General features: G+C 38.7%; 1 protein-coding gene across 11 annotated transcripts; it reads left to right on the top strand.

Moving 5' to 3' along the window:
* The first annotated feature begins 870 nt into the window (after positions 1–870).
* LCA5 (lebercilin LCA5) lies at positions 871–21,048 on the top strand. 11 transcript variants are annotated; one of them, XM_065056379.1, is made up of 11 exons: positions 871–1,023; positions 1,480–1,562; positions 3,342–3,427; positions 4,347–4,388; positions 7,008–7,390; positions 10,396–10,925; positions 12,395–12,532; positions 13,761–13,857; positions 14,983–15,128; positions 16,964–17,102; positions 18,986–21,048. In XM_065056379.1, exons 5-11 carry the CDS (start codon positions 7,192–7,194, stop codon positions 19,789–19,791), a joined length of 2,055 nt encoding a protein of 684 aa, XP_064912451.1. In that variant the 5' UTR covers positions 871–1,023; positions 1,480–1,562; positions 3,342–3,427; positions 4,347–4,388; positions 7,008–7,191; the 3' UTR covers positions 19,792–21,048. The 11 variants fall into 11 exon arrangements, with proteins under 11 accessions (XP_064912451.1, XP_064912450.1, XP_064912447.1 ...); XM_065056378.1 differs by having other exon boundaries at positions 3,342–3,437; positions 4,347–4,375; XM_065056375.1 differs by having other exon boundaries at positions 3,342–3,437.
* The last annotated feature ends 293 nt before the right edge of the window (positions 21,049–21,341 follow it).

Below are 21,341 nucleotides of genomic sequence, written 5' to 3'. Positions count from 1 at the left end.
ACTGACCTCATTAACGTTTATAAATATGCAAAGGGTGAGTGTCACGAGTGCCAAGTGTTTCTTCGCGACAACCAATGACAAGACAAGGGGCAACAGGTATAAACCAGAACACAGGAGGTTCCACTAAAATATGAGAAGAAACTTCTCAGTGAGGGTGCCAGAGCACTGGAACAGGCTGCCCAGGGGGGTTGTGGAGTCTCCTTCTCTGGAGACATTCAAACCCGCCTGGACACATTCCTGTGTAACCTCATCTAGGTGTTCCTGCTCCGTCAGGGGAATTGGACTAGATCATCTTTTGAGGTCCCTTCCAATCCCCGACATTCTGTGATTGCTACCAGATGCCTCTTTGACCCAACACCCTGTTTCCAAACCCCAGGTGAGGGTGAGTGCCTGTGGCCACCCAAGGTTTCCCTTGGCCCTACTCCCTGCGAGGTGTGCTGAGGGTAACAGCACAAGGCAGCACGCTGCCCTTCTCCCCCAAGGCTCCTCTCTCATCTTGCACTTGACACCTCCTTCGATTTCACACACGGGTTCCAGCAGAACCAAGATGGAGGCGTCAAGGCCGGGCCGCGGAGCTGCCGGCCTCAAGACGGCCACGACCGCCAGAGCTTTCCCGCGGATTGGGTAAGAAGCAAGGGGTCACACGGGGCAACGCCGGGCCCGGTTCCGCTCAGCCCGACATGGCTCCGCTCGACTCAGCCCAGCCTCAGCCGCCACCCTGAGCGATCACCAGCTGTTCAGCTTCTCTCACATCTCCCCTCCAGCGCCTCAACCAATCAGCATCCAGAATGTAGCATCCCACCCGCGGAGAGTGACGTTTCCTCTCGACCGCTACCAATCAGCCTCCGGGAGCCGCCGCCAGCCGTCGAGTTGGCAGGACGCGTAGCCAATGGCCGGCGACCAGTGCCCGCCTTCCCCTCCGCCCCGTTGCTCGGGCAGCCGCTGTCAATAACCCCCGCGCCGCGGCGGCCACTTTAAGCGTATCGCGGCAACCGCCGGCGCGTCCGCTGGGCGGGCGGACAGGTACCGGCGGCGACACCGCTCGGGGTTCGGGCCGAGGTCGACGGCGGTGCCGCGGGACGGAGGGAGAAGCTGGCGGGGGTGGTGGGTGGTGTTCGTGGGGGTTGGGAGCGGGCCTGGGCCTAGGCTCATCCTCCGGGGCGGGGGGGTGTTCGGATCAGCAGCCGCGGATCCCTACGCGCTGTGTGGGCCGGGCTGACCGGCCCGGTCCCGGGCAGGCAGCGGGGACGGCGGCGGGGCCCGGGCTGAGCGCCGGGGCTCCTGTTGGCGGAGTAGCGGCGGGGTTGTGCAGCAGTGTCCCGGGCAGCCGTGTGCGTCAGGCCGCTGGTGCCGGGCCCCTTTCTTCACAGGTCATTTACCGTAGGGTTAAACGATGGCGCTTAAAATGCGCTCTCATGTGTAGTCCTTAGTTGTTTTAAGAACTGCGAGTTAAAATCAATGTTCAATGTGTTCTTTGAGAACTTCTCCCCAGTGAAGGGACGTTGCTGGGTTACCCTTTGGGAAGCGGAGAGCTGCTTTCAGGAACGGCTCGGTTGGACTCGGTAAGTCTGCTCACAGCACAGGGACAAGTGGGAATGTGGACAGTGGCACAAACCTCCTCGGTAGAAGATTTAAAAACATAATCTCTTCTCCTGGTTGTAGGACTGGCCCATGTGTTAACAGTTTGGACAACCCTTTCCTTATCTCTGACCTGGGACTTTCAGCAACTCTCTCATTTTGAGGTCTGCTGATTAAAGTAACGCTAAGTATTACTGTCACAGCATCAGATAAATTTAGCATTGATTTTTAAAACCATGCAGCGTTTTAATTCACCAAAGCTGGTGAACCTGAAAGAAACACATACAGTTACGTCAGCAACTGCAGAAGGCTTCCCTAATAAAATATTCGCTCTTCCCTAATGCCTCATCAGTGAATGTGTTTCGATGTGATACAAGTAAATTCTTGCTCCTCTTGGGAAAAACTACAGTATTTGGATGTGAAAAAGAAGGGTGGAGGAAAAGGAGGAAGACAAATTTATTTTTAAGTTATTCTTTAAGTTCAGCACTTTAATAATTTGGATTGATGCTTTTGTACTTGTCTGAAGCTGGCGCATGCTTGTGCCATCCATCTCAGAATAGGTGGAAGAACTCAGTGGACCATTAGAGGTCAGTATTTCTACTCAAGAAATGTCAGATGGTGACCAGTAAAAACATCTAGCTTCTTCTGGTGTCTGAAGGGCATTAAGATTGAAAAGGACTTTAAAAGTTTTATGGGTCTTGCCTTACAGAACTAAGCTCTGGGTATACTGTGAGACAAGAATGACTGGGTAATTTTCCTTTATTGCTTAATACCTTAAACCAGCAGTTCAATTTCTGTTCCTGTGATTTACTTAGGAGTGTTAGGAAGACAGTATTCTGTAACTGTTGCAATTATTTAGTGTTTTCTATTTTGTCCATCATATGCTTCACAGCAATCTGGAGCTTGACTGGTTTTTGTAATAAGCAGCATGTTTTCCATACAAAATATGTAAATAATAGCAATAGTATAAGTTGCTGAAGTGAAGGAGTATGAAATTCTGGAAACAAAACTGTTTCTAATGTTTGTATAAGCTCAAGACTTACCTAGGTCACTGTATACTGATCTGATCTTGATGTATTATACTTCTGAAAGCGCGTGTGGAGCTTTTGGAGGGAGGGGGTTGAGGTGTGGTGGTGGTAGTGGTGGAGCTTAGTAGACTCATTGCTAACCCACAGTGTTTCACTCCTTACAAACTTATTAAATATACCAAGGAAAGATAGATGTCTTTGTGGATCTTAGCCAAGTTTAACTTATTTTATAATCAACTCAGACTAGTTGGTAACAATTGAGAAGTCAGTGAACTAAAGCATTCCTTAATTAGACAGTCCTTAGGCTGACTGAAATAAAACTCAAATATCCTAGTGATTCATTTGTTCTCAAGATAAATTGTGCATTCTTTACGTTCATCAAATGACATTATAGACTGAGGGAAAACTGAATTTGGCAAGACTTGACATACTAATGTTTCTTGGTTTGTATGTAAAATATTATAATATTACCAGTTGATAAAACTGAAAACCATTTGAAAATGTTTTGGTGGTTCCTCAAGGGAGCTTTTATTGGTTCACCTTTTTCCATTTGTTTTCAGTCCATTGCTTTTCTGAGTACTTCCAGAACACATCAAAAATTACTGTTCATTTATGTTGCTGTATATCAAAATGATACTTAGCAAAATACTCCAAAAAGTGGGGAATATCCAGTACAGGAGCGATGTGTAATTCTAATCCTCCAGTTCTTACAATTTGTCTGTTTTAAATACACAGAGCTATGAAAAGCATTCTTCAAAAAGATTATCGCCTCTTCAGTGAATACTTGTGAGACTGTAAAATAACTGATCAGCTTTAAGTCAGTAAGTGAAAGTGAGTGGTTTTGTTTTATATATGTAATTAGACATCTTGATGATTCAACTATAGGCATTTATGTTTTCCCTAAATGCAGTCTCGTTTGTTTTCATTCATATTTGTTTTCTTCTCAAGAAAAAGCCTGTGCATGATGATTTCTTTCTGTCCTTCTGTGTGCTGAAGGCAGACAAAATTTGGGTGTATCTTGGCTATATCTACACTGTGGAAGGTATTTGCCCCATAGAGTAATCCCTGCCCCCACACAGGGTGAGGTTAACACCTCTAGATGTGGTGGTGCCTCTAACACTGATGTGCTCACCCACTCCAGTAGTCCAGGACTCCTCTGGCTGCCACACATGGCCCTGGGACAGACTTCCAGCCAAGTAACAGAACAAGCTGCTTGAATTCCCACCAGTTTGGTTTTGGCATGTTGTTATGAGCAAAACAGGGAACGCACCTTAGATGCAGAGCCAACAGCTGATTGTTACTCTAATTAAAATCTTAAAAGTCTAATCAAAGACTTAGTCCAGATACAAAGACAGTTCAAGTTATATATGGTTACAGTGATATAGGCACAAACTCTAGTACCAAACCCTTTCTCTCTTGTTATCTTTGCCCACTCACTCTCCCACTGGGACCTGACTGGCTTCAGATGGGAGAGGGAATTCTTTACAGCAAGTCATCAGCATCCCAAATTCTTCCCGGGCAAGAAGAGGGTGGTGATGGTTTCTTCCTCCTTGCCTTGCATCCATTTGGGTTAATTTTTATATGCTTGTTAACACACTGTGCACCTATTCTCTTCTTCCATTCCATTCAATGATTCATGATTCTGCATTACATCTGAATTTACTACATGTTCTGAGTGCTACATATGTTGACTACTTGTTCTTTGTTCTATGTGTTGCCTATAAAACTGGTTTTACCCAGCTACCAAGACTGCATCCCCTTGATGACCAGTAAGTACCCCAGGTGAGCTGTTACAGCTTAGGGTCCCAGCACCCACTCGTGTTTGTGCTTTCAGGCCCCTGCAGTTGCCCCATGCCTCTCTGACACATTTTTGCACAGATTGTAGATAATTCACTCTGCACAGAATAACTGCTTGTTATTGCTGTCTGTTAGTTATAAACACACATGTAACATAGGTGCTGGACAATTGTACAAAGTTAAGCAAAATGTTAAAACAAATTACGTAAGTTCCCTGGTTGTTCACTAATTGTGTTGCAGCTAAATAAGCTATAGCAAAGCTCCACGTACCCAAGATGAGTTTGGATGAAGTCTGACAAGTTTTGTGGCCCAAGTTGTTACCTGGAAACAAAGCCTGTGGCTTCAATGACAACACCGCACTTTGTGTGGATTACAAATGCAACTACTATTTTTTTCAGTCAGGATGGTGGTAATATGAGGTCTATGTTACAGCCCTCCAGAGTACTATTTTTGTATTATTTAATATTTTAATCTAAATATATTACTTTATATTTTATTTTCTATTTGTTGCATTCCCTGAGATTCTGTCCTGTGGAGACAGACCTGATCCAGTCTTGCCTGTGTACCCTCTAGAGAACGAATTGTCCCCCAAATTTTTTCCTGTGTTTCGGTTTGGGCTTGTTTTGCTCTTCAAGGAGCAAAATAACACACGTTCTGCACAGGTGTTTGTGAGGCCAGAATTTAGGAATGGAGCTGTTTGGGAGCAGAGATACACCCTGATATATTCTAATATTCTTACTTGATCTTAGTTTTGCACTCATGACCATATCTGAGGTCTTTGTTACACTTAAAACACTAAAAAGATAACACAATTATGACTAGGTATATACTTTTGTAATATCTTTAATAACTGCATGATTTCAGAAGAAAAATAAGAACAATCATTTGCACGTTCACAATGGCTGATACCTTCCAACATGTGTTTATCAATCGCTAGGACAAGTCATCTCAAGCATAGCTTGTCTTCTTTCTGGTCTTTCCACTGTAATTTTAGTTTTCATCAGAATCCTCTCTGGCATAGGTTTTAGGCATCTGATTTATTTGTACCACTTTGAAAATATTTAGATGCTTATACATTATTTTGGAAAGTTACTCCGTAAGTAAAGAAAAACACTTTTCCCAATAATTCAGTATTGGTTTCCCAGCAGCTTCCCAGTTCAGAAATCTGTTGGGATATTTATTCCTCTAATTCCTTCTGTATAGATTACGAGGGCAAATGGATTCCAGTCCCTGGAGACAGAGTTATGCTAACAGTGAACTTGGCCAGAAAGCTTGAATTCGTAGTGAAACCTGTCTTGGCAGCTGACATTTCTGTTCTGCTTGGCTATGCAATTCTGCATGTATAGACAGTGGAACAGAGGGCTGAGAAGCATTTATTTTATCGGCGAAATAATACAGTGAAAAATTTACAGCTCATTTACAAGGATGTTGTATGCCCTGCAGTGTAGAAGAGTTTTGACTGAAAGCTGCTAATAGGCAGGAGCTTAGAAATGGGCAGGAGTTTATGTCATTGCACAGGCAGAACCGATGGGCTCTGATGCAAGTCCTATTTATTCACCCATTAGGGGCTTGAGGTCTTGGAGTTGGATAGGAGGGAGGTAGATGGTGAAATAAGCTGGAGAGCTGTGAAGAGTGGTGAGAGAGACAGAACACATGGAAGCTTGAGCATAGACAGTAAAATACTTCCTAAACTGATGAGAAATTTCTTTTGACTGAGAACGTGAGGAAAATTTTGGATATATTTGCTCCATTGTATTCTCAAGAAGTATCTCCAAAAATGTGAATAAGATGATTTTACCTTGAGTTTAGGGGACTTTGCAGTTTACATCAAAAGACAGGCTGCAGCATCAGCCCTTTCTCATTTTATACCTGCTGCAGGTGGAATGTTTACCATATACCAGCAGTGTGGTCTCTCTTATCACTTGTAAGAAACTCAAAAGGCTATGTTTGCATTTTCCTACAAAGCACACGGCACAAATGTGTGTGTTCTTGCCAGTTCTTGAAGGCATGAAACACTAGATGTTGTAAGGTGGGGTTTTTGGGACAAAGACTGTGATGTGGATACAGTCTCATTAGCAGTTAGAGACAGAACGTCTTTCAGATGAATGGGACAACTGATTTTCAAGCCAATTATTTAACATCATCAGGGTGTCAGAAATTGAGAAATGGAAGATTTAGCCTAATTCTGCAAATACTATGTTAATTCTAATCACGTGAACAAGTTGTTAATTTATCTGGTTAAAAAGTTTTAAAATATGTTTAAATTAGTTTCCTGAATAATGTCAAACTTTCACTTGCATTTGTTTTCCAAATATTTCTTTTCCTCTCTCTAACCTGGGAGTAATTTCTTATTTTAGATTTAGCTGTGTTAATTTTCTGATTTCTCTTTTGGGGGATGAAGTGCCTCAAAATACTGAGTGTAATCCTAGTAGCATTCTTAGAGTGATGCCTGTCACATTTAATATAAATAACAAGGGTAATGTAGTACAACACATGGCATACAGTTATAGGAATCCTGAATAATTTTACAGTATTCTTGCCTTTTTTTCTTAACTAAACAGCAAAATCATTTTCATCTTTTTTTTTCTCTCTAAATTGTTACAGAAAAATGCATTCTGAATGATAACTACTGCTTGCTGAACTGAACTGCAAAGATCTCATGCTTTGGAGATGAAGATGATAAACCCAAGGAAATAATCCAGCTGCTGCCATTGTGACAACTGAAACGTCCTTTGTGTCAAAATGAACAGTCTTTGAGAAAAATCTGGAAAGCAGTTAAATCTGAAAAATGGGAGAAAGAGTAAGGAGCCCAGATTCTGAACATGGCAGGAAATCAGATGGGGATAAAAATAGTGACTCCTATTATTCAGATGAAGATAATGCATCTCATTCATCTGGCCAGTCGCCAACACTCAGCTATCCATCCACAAGCCAAGAAAAAAGAGATTACAAACCACAAACTTCAAACAGCCTTGTGCACTACCAAGGTAGGTAGATAGCAGAAATTGCTGCTTTGTAACTACTCCAAAGAGTTAATTATCTTTGAAAGCTGAAATAAAAGTGGGAAGCTACCATTATGAGAATCTATAAGTAAGGTTCATGTGAATTATGTTATAGATGGCAGGTAGACTGTAACTGCTCTGTTGACAACTGAAATTAACCTGTTCCTGCATAAGGAGGTTTTTTGATTATTTTCATAACTTTTCATATTTTTTTTACAAGTAAATGTGGCTGTTATACTGGACTTTTGTTGAATCATGCTGATACTCTCCTTTTGTCTTTGACAAAAAGACTTGAGGCCAAGGACTCAAGGCAAGTCACAGAACTACGGAGTGGTTGGGGTTGGAAGGGACCTCCGGAGATCATCTAGTCCAACCCACCTGCTAAAGCAGGTTCACCCAGAGCAGATCACACAGGAATGTGTCCAGGCGGGTTTTGAATGTCTCCAGAGAAGGAGATTCCACAACCTCTCTGGGCAGCCTGTTCCAGTGCTCTGGCACCATCATAGTAAAGAAGTTCTGGGATCAAGCTGGAACACAAGAGGTTCCGCTTAAATTTGAGAAAATACTTCTTCTCAGTGAGGGTAACAGAGCACTGGAACAGGCTGCCCAGGGAGGTTGTGGAGTCTCCTTCTCTGGAGACATTCAAAACCCGCCTGGACGTGTTCCTGTGTGACCTCACCTAGGCGTTCCTGCTCCAGCAGGGGGATTGGACTAGATGATCTTTTGAGGTCCCTTCCAATCCCAAACATACTGTGATACTGTGATATTCAGATGGAACCTCTTAGGTTTCAGTCTGTGCCCATTGCCCCTCATCCTGTTGTTGGGCACCACTGAAAAGGGTCCTTACTATGCAGTCAGTAAAAGAGAGACAATTGTTAAAACTTCACTGGCAAAATACCCCTAAAGATATCTCTCTTGTGAAAGTCTAGTTGACTAAGCTTTACAGTGTAATACTGAATACTTGCAAAAAAAAAGAAGAAATGAAAGACCACTAATGCGGCAAGAGAGAGAAAATGTCTTGGGTGAAAGTTAGATGCGTGTGGAAATGAAAAGGAAAGTTTTTCTTGGTCCTTCCTTGAGGGTAAAATATCCCCAATTTGAGACAAAGCAGCTCCACTTTGAGCTCCCTCACACATCTCACCTTCAAAAGCTGCTGTCGTGGTTGAGATTGTGGGGAAATGAACAACCCTGCAAAAAGGGAGAGAATGGTTGTACAGGTCCTGCACTGAGGCAGGGATGTGAAGCCTCTCTGGCACACTTTGGCAGCTTGTTCCAAATAATAGCACACGTTTTCTGGTGATGTCAAAGCATATGCTGCCTTTCAGAAGCCAGTGCTCTGTTTCATTCATAAGTGCTTGATTAGCTTGTGAGTCGTTTGGTCAACATTATGATCCAGAGTGTGCCAGAAGATCTAAGTGTAACTATTGAGGTTGTCCAGGGAGCGTATCTCTTCAGATCCTTGACAGTGATGTTGTCCTGGTGCAACTGGTGTTTTGCTGAGCTTTTCTGTGTTCAGAAGTGGCATCTTCTCTGTATCAGTCGTGGGTTAGCTTTCTCAGAAACAAAAACTGCAGTTCCATATGCTATTTAATTTGGAGGGGAGAAATATATGATTAGTTCTTTGATTATATAGCCAGGATTGAACATAATTATTACATGAAAGTATTGTGAATGTCATGTTGTTCTTGAAAGACACTAGTACCCAATTTAATTACATGGTCAAAAGTGCAAACTTGGTATTGGAATTTTCTGTTCTGCCCCAAATGTTGAGAAATTCTTGAAGGGGATGGAAGTATAGGGGCAGTGGGAATTCTCTTAGTTGGTGACAGAAGTGGCATCGTTCCTGCAGTGCATGTATTAGATAACGTTTTCATACCTGAATGTGACATAAGTGTTACTTGTAAAGGAAAAAAAAGACTTCTTATGTTTGCCCAAGCTGTGGAAAAAATGAGCATCAAACAGAAAATGAATGAGTATTTGTGCAAAATGTTTGGAGGAAATTCTACGAAGGTATTTTACAGCTGTTATTTTTGCTGTAAAGTATTTGCTGTAGAATAGAAACACGGAAAGGAAGGAAGAATTTGCTGTCACACGCACTCACTGTCTGTGTGTAGGTAACTGCGCTATTGCTGTATCCCAGCTTTCAAGCCTGAATTATAAGCTGCTGCTCAGTATGTTTCTTCCAAACACTGATGTACCTTAATGAATTATGCACACTCTGTATATTCAGTTGCTTTAAGAGATATTTTTTGTTGATTATAATGCTTCATTCTTTGAGCGTGGCTTGAGAGGCAAATAAGATAGAAACAAAATGTGTAGCATTTGTCTGTGGGGATGATAATAAAATAATAAGATCAAATAGGAATGAGAGTGATGCATACTAGTTATCAAATAAGGATACTGTGTGGAAAATAACTTGTGATACAAGAACACATTTTTCAGGGAGAACTGAATTTTCATGGGATTTATAATTTTGCTTCAGAGGCTTTTTGCATTGAGCCTTGAAATCTGCTGTTTTGTCTGTAATCATGGCAGCTGGATTTGAAAATACTACTGCATTTGTCTGAGAGAATTACATCTTGCATAATACATAACTAGCTAACGCTCAGCTAATTGTTGCCATTTTAAAAGCATTTGATAATATTGTATGCATAAGAGTACAGTATTTCTAAAACATTTTAATAAACATCGTCAAATATTACCAAAATATGACTGCTATTTCTGATACTATTTGCAGATTATTACTTTACAATGGTACTATATTAATGGCTGCTCTTACAGTAGATCACAAAGATAAATTCCATTTTTTTATCTATCAAAAGGAGCATAAATGTATCATATATATGCTTTTTATTGTCTGGTTTGAAAGCTGCAATCTCTGCTAAGTATTGTAAAATTGTTTCGGGCAGAGCGCTTTTCCAAGGAGGATGTCTGAATAGACAAATTGCATTGTCTTGTAGTAAACGTGCTTTTTATTTTTCCTCTCTTAGCCACAAAGAAATTGGTTTCCAAATATGCACCGAGCAAAAGAGGGACACAGTGGGGTTTCTGCTCTCAGAGCCTCACCAGAGATTCTCCTGCAAAAGATATAGATCTTGTTACAAAAAGAGTTCTTTCTGCCAGGCTGCTGAAAATCAATGAGCTCCGAAATGAACTGACTGAACTCCACATCAAACTGGATGAGCTGCAGAGGGAAAACAGGGCACTGAAGAGGCTTCAGCACAGGCAGGAGAAAGCCTTGAATAAGTTTGAAGATACGGAGAACGAAATCTCTCAGCTCCTTGCTCGGCACAACAATGAGATTAGAATATTAAGGGAGCGCCTACGAAAATCTCAAGAGAAAGAACGTGCAACTGAGAGACGGCTGAAAGATTCGGAAGATGAACTGTACAGAACAAAAACTGCCTTGCAGAAACTGAAAAAGCTGTCTGCAGATAAGCACCTTGCTGAGAGAGATGACCTGGCAAAGAAACTGGCCTATGCAGAGAGCAGGCTAGAGGACAGTGAAAAAAGAATTAAGGTGAGATGATTTTTTTTTTCCCTAGGAAATTCTGGTACATCTATTTCTTATCATAATGAGCTTCATGAATTGCATTTTTTCACTGTTGTAGAGCAAATAGAAAAGAATGTATATTTTTAAAATATAAGTAGCATCAAGTAAAATATTTCCAAGGTGATATATAATCACCACTAACATACCTGGTAGTCGTGCATTCAATTTCTGCTTACAAATTAAGTGTATTTTGTCAGCATATATACTGTGGACTTGTGCTTTGAAGCGTTTCTGTAACTGGTAATAACATTTCAGAAATGTATGTGGCTATAATACAACTTTCTGCAATCTGATTTATCCTCTTGGAGGGGAAGCATTTGTTAACTATTTTCTGGGTATTTAGGGAACTGGCTTCTAAAATTCTAAAACAACACATACATAGTAATTCTTTCTCAATTTTGTGAAATGCACTTATGGAATGTTTGATTGTCCGCTATTCTGCACATCTGAGAGCTGAGCTGAACAAAATTACAGCATTTTTTTAATACCAAAATGAACTTTAGAACATTTTACAGTATCTATTTTAAGAACTTCATGCAATATATTCTAATTTTTTCAGCAAAAATGTTTACATTTTTGTAAACATATCTACATTGCAAATATGTCTAAAAACTCACTTAAAAATAATTGTGTTAACATTATTAAACTGTTGGTAGTGGCATGCAATACTATTTTTTAGCTGAAATTATGTTGGTCGTTAAAATGGTGTTAAGGTTTGATGGCTATATTAGTAATTAAATGTAAATTACATTACAGAGATAATAGAAAGAATTAAGCTGGAAATGAAGCTTTCATAAAAAATAAGTCCCCAAATACCAAGATATAGACTGCTGAGTTACTCAAATCATCTCGCCCTGTAGTGTCACCATCTGGCATCTGTAGTTTTATGATCAGGTATTTCAGCATGTGTAGGGCTGGATAATGTTAAAATGAATCATGCTCTAAAAAGTAAGGGATTTTCTTCTACTTTTTTGCCTTTTTTCGTCATATCAGGTTCACATAAAACAGCTATTGCAAGGTGAGGGTATGTCAATGAAATCACAATCACAGATTTGTTTCTAGTAGAGTTTGTTTTTATCATCTTCCTTCTAATCCTGCCCTTTCAGGGAGGTGTCCTGCTTCTTAACCCTCAGTTTGAGATTTGTCTGAAGAGATTTGAAGGTCCACTGTGCCAAAAGCCTTGCAGAAAGTAGTGTGTGTTCCCATTATGTCCTCAAGTCACCTCTCAGTACTCCAGAAGGATGAGCTGCAGCATCTGCAGGTGCTCTGTCTGCCCCCTCAAATTTAGGATTAAGGGTTTAACATGTATTCAGCATTAGAGCAATGGTGGAGCAAATATCTGAATCCAAGATGCTGGTTTACTGTAATTCTACTTAAATAATGTGACTATTAAAAAGTGCTTCAGTTATTAAAAAAATACTTTGTCTTAATTGAAGGATCTGGAAAAAAATCTTGAACTGAGTAGTAGCAGTTTTCAGCGAGAGTTACATTCAAAGAAAAAAAAGATGTATGAGACTCAAGAAGAAAACAGAGTTCTCCAAGAAGAGCTTAATCAACTAAATCAGAAGCTGAAGGTAAAATGGGGAGCAATACGAGTTGCTAACCATGTTCTGGCATTTTATCTTCGGAATTATCTGTAATCGGGTTGGAATAGTTTACCAGTGACTGCACTCTCTGATGTGTATTTAATTATACACCACATGTGAGTTCTTTTCCTGCTTTAAATTGAAATGTTCTGTGCTCTGACCTTACAGTGTTTATAGCAGGAATGTCTCTACGTTAATCATTATTCTTAGCATTAGTTAAGAAAAGCAGGATCAAGTATATAGCCAAGTGTCGTGACTAAACCACAAGATCTACTGGAAAATGAGGATTTGAAGGCTTGTTTTTTAAATCTAAATCTGCAAGTATGTACAGTACTTTATGTTACTAATGTACTTGCATTACAGTAGGCTTGTGTAAAGATTAATTTCATGTGTTTGTGATATCCATGTGTGTTGCTAAATTTGTGCAAAGGTTTATTTGCATCCCCCATCCCATTGTTGCCCAAATTCTAAATTTAAGAACTGAAAATGTTTTTATGTTCTACCTAGTGAGTAGAAAAAAAAAATACTTGCACTAGAGTACTTAGTTTCTAGGAGAATTTCCTTGAAACCCTGAGTCTCAAACTTACTTTTATAATTGAGATGCAGCAGTTTAGCAGCTTACTAGCTATAAAGCAAGTCACAATAGCATTAATAACTCAAAAACTTACTTGTTTAGAGTGTTTTAAGCCTGATTTGTTAGTGGAGAGTTTAGTATTTTGCAAATATCTTCAATATCAGATGATTTCTGATAACTCACTGTTCATTTTTTGTATTTTATTCAATAAATGTCCTGAAAGAAGAATATGCCTCTACCCCTATGGTGAAGTGGGTCTCTGTTCCATGGTACTGATGTGCCCTGTGACAAGTAACATTGCTAGCATTGAAATGTTTAGCTGTTTACAATGCTAAAAATTCAGTTGTGCAATCTATACATACATTGTAAGTCTTATTCAAGTTATGGAGGCATTGGCATTTAGTTTAATGCAGAGATGCTCTTTTTGCTAGTGATTTTTTGGGGAAGAAAGTTCTATCTGCTTTCTTATAGTATAAGTAAAGTTAGGAATGTGATTGTTCTTAAAACACAGGCTGTAATTATTGATTACCTCATTCTGTTTCTATTTACAACATGTATTTTTAGTTTAATTTACAGCTTTACTAATGACTAGGAAATGGAATGTTAGTAACTCATTGTTATACCTACCTTTTTCGCTCACAGGAAAAAGAAAGAGAACTTGAAGCAAAAAATATATATGCTAACCGTATGTTGAAGCTATCACCAAGAAAAGACATGGATCTTATACAAAGAAAAAGGGGTAACTTATATAAAGCAATAAAGGCAGAAAAATTAATAGCGACACTTTGAAATTATTCTACTAGGTTATATCATGCCATTCAATGTCTGACACTACCACTGCTTGTTCAAGAACGTTGACTTTTATGCACTGCTCTCAACACAGCACTGCTTATGAAGAAGGACACTGTGTTTGTTCTATAACTGCAGCAGAACCAAACCCAGAACTTTAAGGAACAGCACTCTTAATTCCTTTCATACCAGATATTCCTGGCTGAAGGAGGAGGGGGAGATTATTTACTAAATTAACAGATCATAGATGTTTACATGACAATAAATTACAGTCTTTAGAAATATGTAAAATATGTAGAAGTTCACTGCTGTGAATATTTTGGTGATGGTTTTGATTGATTTTTTACTAATTCAAATCTACTGTCTGTCAGATCAGTTGCACTCCTTTTTTCCTTAAAGAGTACATATGTCCCAGAACATAATCTTTGAAAAGTATCAGTGCAGTGATTTGTTCTGGTGTAAGAAGGCAGCCTCAGGCCTTATGCTGCCCACATAAATATGTGTGTATGTTTTTGTGTCTCTGTGTGTACTTAAACTGTTTTCATTGAATCAGTAGAATCTGCTTGTCAGAAGAAACAGGAATTTATAGGACTGTTTTAAATATTTAACGTCAGCATTTTAAGCAGTTTGTCTGCTGCTTATTTTATTATAGATACTCTACTATTATTCCATTTTAGGTTCCGATTTTTAAAAATGTCCTTCTGTAGAGATAAGCGTATGTGTTTCAAAGATGCAATTAAGTGAATTTTAATTTTATGGGTTTGCTTCTCTACATGTAGCTTCTGTGACAAGCAGTAAGATGAGTGAAATATTTTTGGGGGATTTTTAACCAACTATTAAGTATGCTGTAATGACTTTAGATCTTTAAGGCTTTAAGGTCTTTATTTTTTCAGCAGAAGTTTTGCGTGCAATTTTTTCTTAATTAGCTTTTACAGTTGCTGAAACAGCTATGTGAAGCTTGTCAATACCGATACAGTATATTATGTTTGCTGCAAATCATTAAAAATGAGAGATGGGTATATAGTGAGATATTTTCAAGTGAAAACATGATTTAATTAGTTTGTATTTTCTACAGCCAACAACCAAAATATTAAAAAAGGAGCACAGCTCACTAAAGGTGTACAGACCAGTGGGTACTTCTCACCAGTGGAATTTCTTCCAGAATCAGAATTTGTCTGTGGTGACACAGTAAACAAGAAAGAAGGGATTCTTCCTAAAAGAGTGAGTTCCATAAAAATTTGAGACTTGCTCCAGCTGACTCATCGGTCAGACCAAATGTTTAATGCAGAGTTTATATTTTAGAAGATATGTGTAAATGTACAAATACAAATATATAGAAAATGTAATTTAGAAAACATTCTGATCTTTAAGAGAAGCTCTGCCCTTCCAGAAATATCATACTCCTTTTTTGTGATACTTAGTTTGCCGTATTCTATGTCTTACTGATAACCATTAGCTCAGTTTGTTTCTTTTTCTGCCGCTGTCATTTCAGTGAAGTTTTTAAGACTTCATTTTGGTTTTGTCTCCTTTATTTCTAATGCTTATTTGAGCAATCTATTGTAACAGTGCTGGCTGCCTTTTTTTCTCTTTTTGCGTTGGTCTTAATTATGGTTTCTTTTACTTTCCAGACTTATTTCACAATGCATAAATCTAACACTTCCTCTTATTGTCATAGTCCTGGTATTTCTTCTGTCATTTTCCCAGCTTTGTTGGTTTTAATTTCCCTTTTTATTATTAAAAAAGTGCCATTAGAAGTATTGCTAATACTTCCATGACCTCAGCCTAAAATCAAAGAAATTCAAAAGGTATTAAAAATCAGAATGATACAGATTATGGTACAAATTGTACAGATTCTGATTACATAAGGCTGGAACTATTTGTCAGAAATAATGCTCTGGTGATGGTCTAGACTGGCTTCCTGCTAGGACTGAAGCTTTTTTCATGGTTGTTTTATTCGTATGTTCTCTCCTCCAAAATCCTTTCTCTTAGTATAGATGTAGTTTAATGTATACATTCTTCCATATACACTTTGGTGTGTGAGTTATAGAACTGTACAGTTGGTACAAGTGTAGCTCGTGGAGTCCAACTATACGTTATCGTAAAAACTTCTCTAGTTTGTGTATGGCCATTGCTTTTATGTAATGTAGATTAGGTTGGGGTAGCCTGTACTTTCATCTGTTTTCTAAGTCAAGCATTTTAAATACTTTGCTGCCATCTCTTTGAGTTTAATTTTTTAATGTAATAATGATAATCTTGTACATGAAGGGAAAATAAGTGAATGTGTTTTGGCTAACAGCTTGATTTTCTTTGTGAGGTAGTACCTGTTTCTCTTATTTCTAGTAGAAGTGTATTTTAATCTAGTAGCTTACCTTACTCTAAAATAAGCATAAGCTACAAAGTTAGAATCCACATGTTGGATTACACTGGTTTCCACTTCATGGCCACTACTTTTCTGTGTTCGTCATTTTTACTGCTGGCATTAATATATTTTCTGCAGGTTCTTTCCTTTTAAATGTGTATGTGTACTCACTAGCTGATTTTTTTCAGCAAAGATTAAACCTTTCTATTTTACTGTTTGTTGCTTAATACTCTATAACTTTAAGTGCCATCATGGAACTTTCCGAATCAACAACCCACTCCAGTAAAAAAACTCAGTTTGTGGAAATAGAGGGTAGCTAATTGTTTGCCTGTTAGAAGAATGAAGTGGTGGCGTCTGGCCTTCTATATGAAAGTCCTTGAAAAATACAACTTCTGATTTCTAATGAGAACTATCCTAACACAGTGGTAATTTTGCTTTGGAGCTGAAGCTTTCCTGGAATGTGTAGTACAGAGCAGAGCTGATTGTCTATTAATTTTGTTTCAGGTACGTAAAACTATGTTAGAGACAATAAGATTTTAGGGCCCAAACCCCCCCTGGCTTGGTTTAGGTGACTTGCTCATTTTTATGTTTAGCAGTAAGAATGTGATTTCAGAATGACACAGAAGTTCAAATGATTTTGTTTCTTTTACTGATTATTTTTCCTGATCAGTTTCTGTTTTATATCAACTTGTTTCAGGAAAAAGAAACTAAAGACAAAGCATGGAAAGAGCAAGCAGACCTCCTAAGACAAGACCAAGACAGGGAAAGGGAAGAGAAACTGAAGCGTATTCAGGAAATACAGGCTTTAGAGGAGAGGGTTCAAAAACTGCATGATGGTAAGGAAATGGGCAGCTGGAGGCTGGAAAATACACCATAGAATACTAATCAAGTGAGGCTGCTAGTTTCTTGTGAGAAGAGCAGAATGATTTTGCAGAGATCACTACAGTGGAAAATTATTTTCAGTTACATTATGCAAAGAGAATCAGAAAGAAATACGGGATATAGAATAACCTATGCCCTGTACTCAGCTGTGATTAAGTATGCAGCAGCAAAAATTACTGTCTGTGAAACAGTATTGAAGCCTGAAAGATTTTGCTTTACAAAACAAGGATGACATAGCAGGTAAATGCTGATGTTATCTCTGACTTTCTAGATGTTGTTGAGGTAGGCAGTAGATTTTTACATTCTGCTTTCCTTAATATGGCCTGCTTTTTCAGTACATATATACTGCACTTGTATCATTTGAAATTGTAGTTTCTCTTTTCACTAGTGGTTACGTGAATCGTTTACTGTGGCTATTTGAGAAATGTCAGTTTCTTCCATTATTTTAGTACCGCTTTTTTATTCATTTAGTTTCCACAGCATCTTAATGATTTTTATTCATAGATGTCTTAATCTAAACTATTTCAAATTAAATTAAATTAATTTTAATTTAATCTAAAGTATTTATAAAGATGGACTGCATCCTGTCATGTTAAAATACTCTTTCAGTCAGTGATTATAGTTAATGAACAGTAACACTTATTCTAGATGACAAGGAAAAATTCTAGAAGTCTATAGCTGCTTTCAGAGGTAAACTCTGTAAAATCTTCGACCTCCACTGGCATCAGTGCACAACCTGCATAAGTCAAGAATGTGCTGTGTTATGTGTCTAAGTAAGCTGGTTTGACCTCCTTGCCCATCTTACAGCATAAGCTGCTATTTTCCCCACCTTACTTTCAGAAAGGTAGCTCCTTATTTAACTTTGTATGATGCTACACTATTGAAAAAAAAAATATATATATATATGTGTGTGTGTGTGTGTGTGTGTTAAATTTATTAACTGACCTGTTGCAGTTATTTCTGTAAGCTGCATCTGAAGTGCAATAGATAACATGGAACTTTGTGAAAACATCAGTCCGAAACTTGAATAACGTGTTCAAAGGGGGGTGCCAGTATGTTGAAGGAGCCAAGTGCTCATATTCAACTTTTGGCCAAACACACGTCTGTTGTCTTGATAGAAAAATATTTTGAAGAGATAAATATTTGATAAGGTCCTTTTTTCTTATACGCATAACTTTGCAGGTTCTGTCTACAGGTTTATTAAGTAACAGTTTTGCACCTTTGGTGTCCCATTATAGCTGCGCAAACTGACATTTGGTATTTGCACAGACACTCTCACTAATGCACAGAACACTTGTGTAAAGCTGTTTTCTGTACACAGCAGATGCAGTATATTTTAAATCATTCCCTACTTGAAACTGGTAATGACTCCTATGACTTTATGGCCTGATAGCTTCACAGGAATAGTTCCTTTTATGGAAAAAAAAAAAACCAAACATATATCCCAGAACCATTCTTATGTCAGTAGTGGTGACAAAGAAAAATGGAATACTGTGTAAGTGAGCACTATTAAAATCGGTGATGTTGTATTCACTTTCATTCAAACCCAGGAAATGGGAAGGCAATTGGCAGAAATTAAATACCTCTGAAAATTCTAAAACTTAGATGTCCTAATCCCTTTGGAAGATGACAGTAAACTTTTATATCTTAGCAGAGCACCTGGTGTGAATTTAGTTGTAATTTTTGAAGAATTTATTTTCGCAGTAGGAAAACCACATTATGCATAGAAGAACATATTAAAAATTCCATGACTTTTGCTTGCGTTATTTTCAAAATATTCCTTGAAAGGTATTTTTAAAATAAGACATTTAAAATAACATTTAAACTTTTCCTGCAGAGTGGGAAAGGGAAGAATATGACAAAACGAAAAAGGAAAGCACCTTTTTATTGGAAAAAGAAGAGAAAACAAAGATGGAAACACAAATCCTCAAACCTGGAATCGAGAGAGAAAGCACTGAAATGCTGGAAGAGCGGCGAAAAAGAGAGTTCCTGCTTGCTAAAATGCAAGAAATTGATAGAGAAGCTCAAAATGTAATGAACATGAAACCTGCTTCCCAAGCACCACTCATAAATACAGCAAGAAAATCTGATTCTCTGGAGAAAAAGGAAAAAACTAATCAATTCTTTGAGATTCCCAGGAAGGTCACTAATGGATTTCCTGTGGATGACAGCCGGGATGATGCCACAAGAGAACAAGAGCAGAAGCAACGAAATCTAAGGACTGTAGATTTAAGTAGCGAGTTAACATTTGGTAGTTATGTACCTTCCTTTGGGAAAGGATCAGGGAGACCAAGTTGGCTTACTGAAAAAAGTGACAACTTAAAAGAAAATGGTAAGGAAACTGCAGATTTCAATAGCAGGAAAGAAAAGAAGTCAAATTTAATGGAACAGCTCTTTGGAAGCAGTGCCAATAACATCCTTCTTTCTAAAAATAACGATACAACACCTTTTGACATAGATTGGGACTCTGGTAAGACGACTCTTGTTGATAAAAACAGTACACTCAAAGTGAAAGAAGACAATGAGGTTTTTGGTGAAGGAAGAAACCTAAGCAGACACCGTCTGCAACACATTACAAGTAAGCTAGGAGTTAAAACCCTTGGTTCTTTAGAAGATGAAATTGAAGAAGTAATCTTACAATGATCATATTTTTTTGTTTCATATGTAAATACTGAAAAAATATTTTAATGTAATATTTATTAGATACAGATTTGAAACATTTCAAATATATTGTAAAGCCTTATGAAGGAATAATTTGCATAAATGGGTTTATGTGTAGACGAAGGATGCACTTTGATAGAATGGCCTAACCTATATGCAGAAATTTCTTCTGAAATGTAATATTCAAATACAGATGTTGGAGATCTGGCAGTGACTCTTTCGGCAGAAGGGCAGAGAAGGTGTCCTGAGGGACCTTGATAGATGAGGTAGGCGCTGGCTGGCGGCTTCAGTCAATCCGAGAAGACACTTTTGCCCCAACTTGGGCTCCAGACGGACTGTCACTGTTGCTGTGTGCCACCATCTGACTTGTGCAGCAGTGGCTCAGGCCCAAGAGGCTCGGCAGTGCGGAGCTGGTATGGATGCCAGAGGAAGGGAAGTACTTGCAGAGGCTTAACAGTCACTCACACCCTTTGCTCATGCGCTCTCACGCATCCTTCACGCTCTTTCTCCCTCTTGCTCTCTTGTGCGCTCGCTCTCTTCCCCCCCATCCTTCTCTCTCTCTCACCCTTTGCTTGCTTTCACCCTCTCTGTCTCGCCATCACTTTCTAAATTTCTGAGACATACTGAAGTGTAGTGGTATGTTAAGTAAAACTGCACTTCTCACAAGGGGGCATTCTTATCTTATTTATTGCAGAATGAGTTGGCTAAGAAGGTGGCAAGCTTTTATGTGGCAGCGCTGGTATTGAGGGCAGCTGGCAGATGAGCACATCTGCCTACCCAGCATAGGAAGTGTTGGGCTTTTTCACCTGTAGGCTGCTCACAGTACACTGTTTTTCATTTGGAGTACTTCCAGGCCTCAGATATTTTCTTTTGCAGGCATTCAGAGCCTCTTAACTGTGCCAGGAAAAGGCATGTGTAACATGAATGTCATGAAATGGTTAGAAGAGACATACCTAGGACAAAGGCTCGGGTAGAAGGAGAATGTTCTACACTGCAGTCATGTTATCATCTCAGAAGAATGTCAACAGAAACACAGTTAACTCAGGAACAGCTGATCTCTTTTCTGCATAGGTTTTCCATAGACCTTACTACCAAATTTGTCTAACTCTTCTTATATATTCAGGTTATATTTGTTATATAATGCCATTTTTTTAGTAATTTCTGATTTTTCTATGTAAAATTCCAATAATTACTAAGTATTTTTTTAACAAAATAGTTTCATTAAATTACTTGAGTAAAGTTTTTGTGTGTAGATCATCTTTAACACAAAGTTCTGACTTTTTATATCATGTTATTGATACTGGGGTGGGGAGGGAAGGTTGGTAACAACATTGCTAATGATGTTAATCCCTGCATGGTGCCATGTACACAAATTAAGAAGGTGGGAAATGAAGGATTTAGTAGAGGCATTCCAGAAAATAAGCTGAAGGTCATTCCTTACTGGAACAACAGATTTTGAAATGCTGCTCTGATATGCTCCCTACGAGTATTATTCAAAACATACTAAAATACAGAGAAAGATTCTATTGATT

This window comes from Columba livia, chromosome 3 (genome assembly GCF_036013475.1).
Source record: "Columba livia isolate bColLiv1 breed racing homer chromosome 3, bColLiv1.pat.W.v2, whole genome shotgun sequence".
Lineage (NCBI taxonomy): Eukaryota > Metazoa > Chordata > Aves > Columbiformes > Columbidae > Columba > Columba livia.
This window is presented reverse-complemented; position numbering and strand designations above follow the sequence as displayed.

Coding starts and splice junctions, on each gene's coding strand:
- LCA5 (XM_065056381.1), top strand. CDS start 7,192: ATGGGAGAAAGAGTAAGGAGCCCAGATTCTGAACATGGCAGGAAATCA. Junction 7,391..10,395: donor CAGCCTTGTGCACTACCAAG/GTAGGTAGATAG, acceptor TTCCTCTCTTAG/CCACAAAGAAATTGGTTTCC. Junction 13,858..14,982: donor TCTTATACAAAGAAAAAGGG/GTAACTTATATA, acceptor TATTTTCTACAG/CCAACAACCAAAATATTAAA.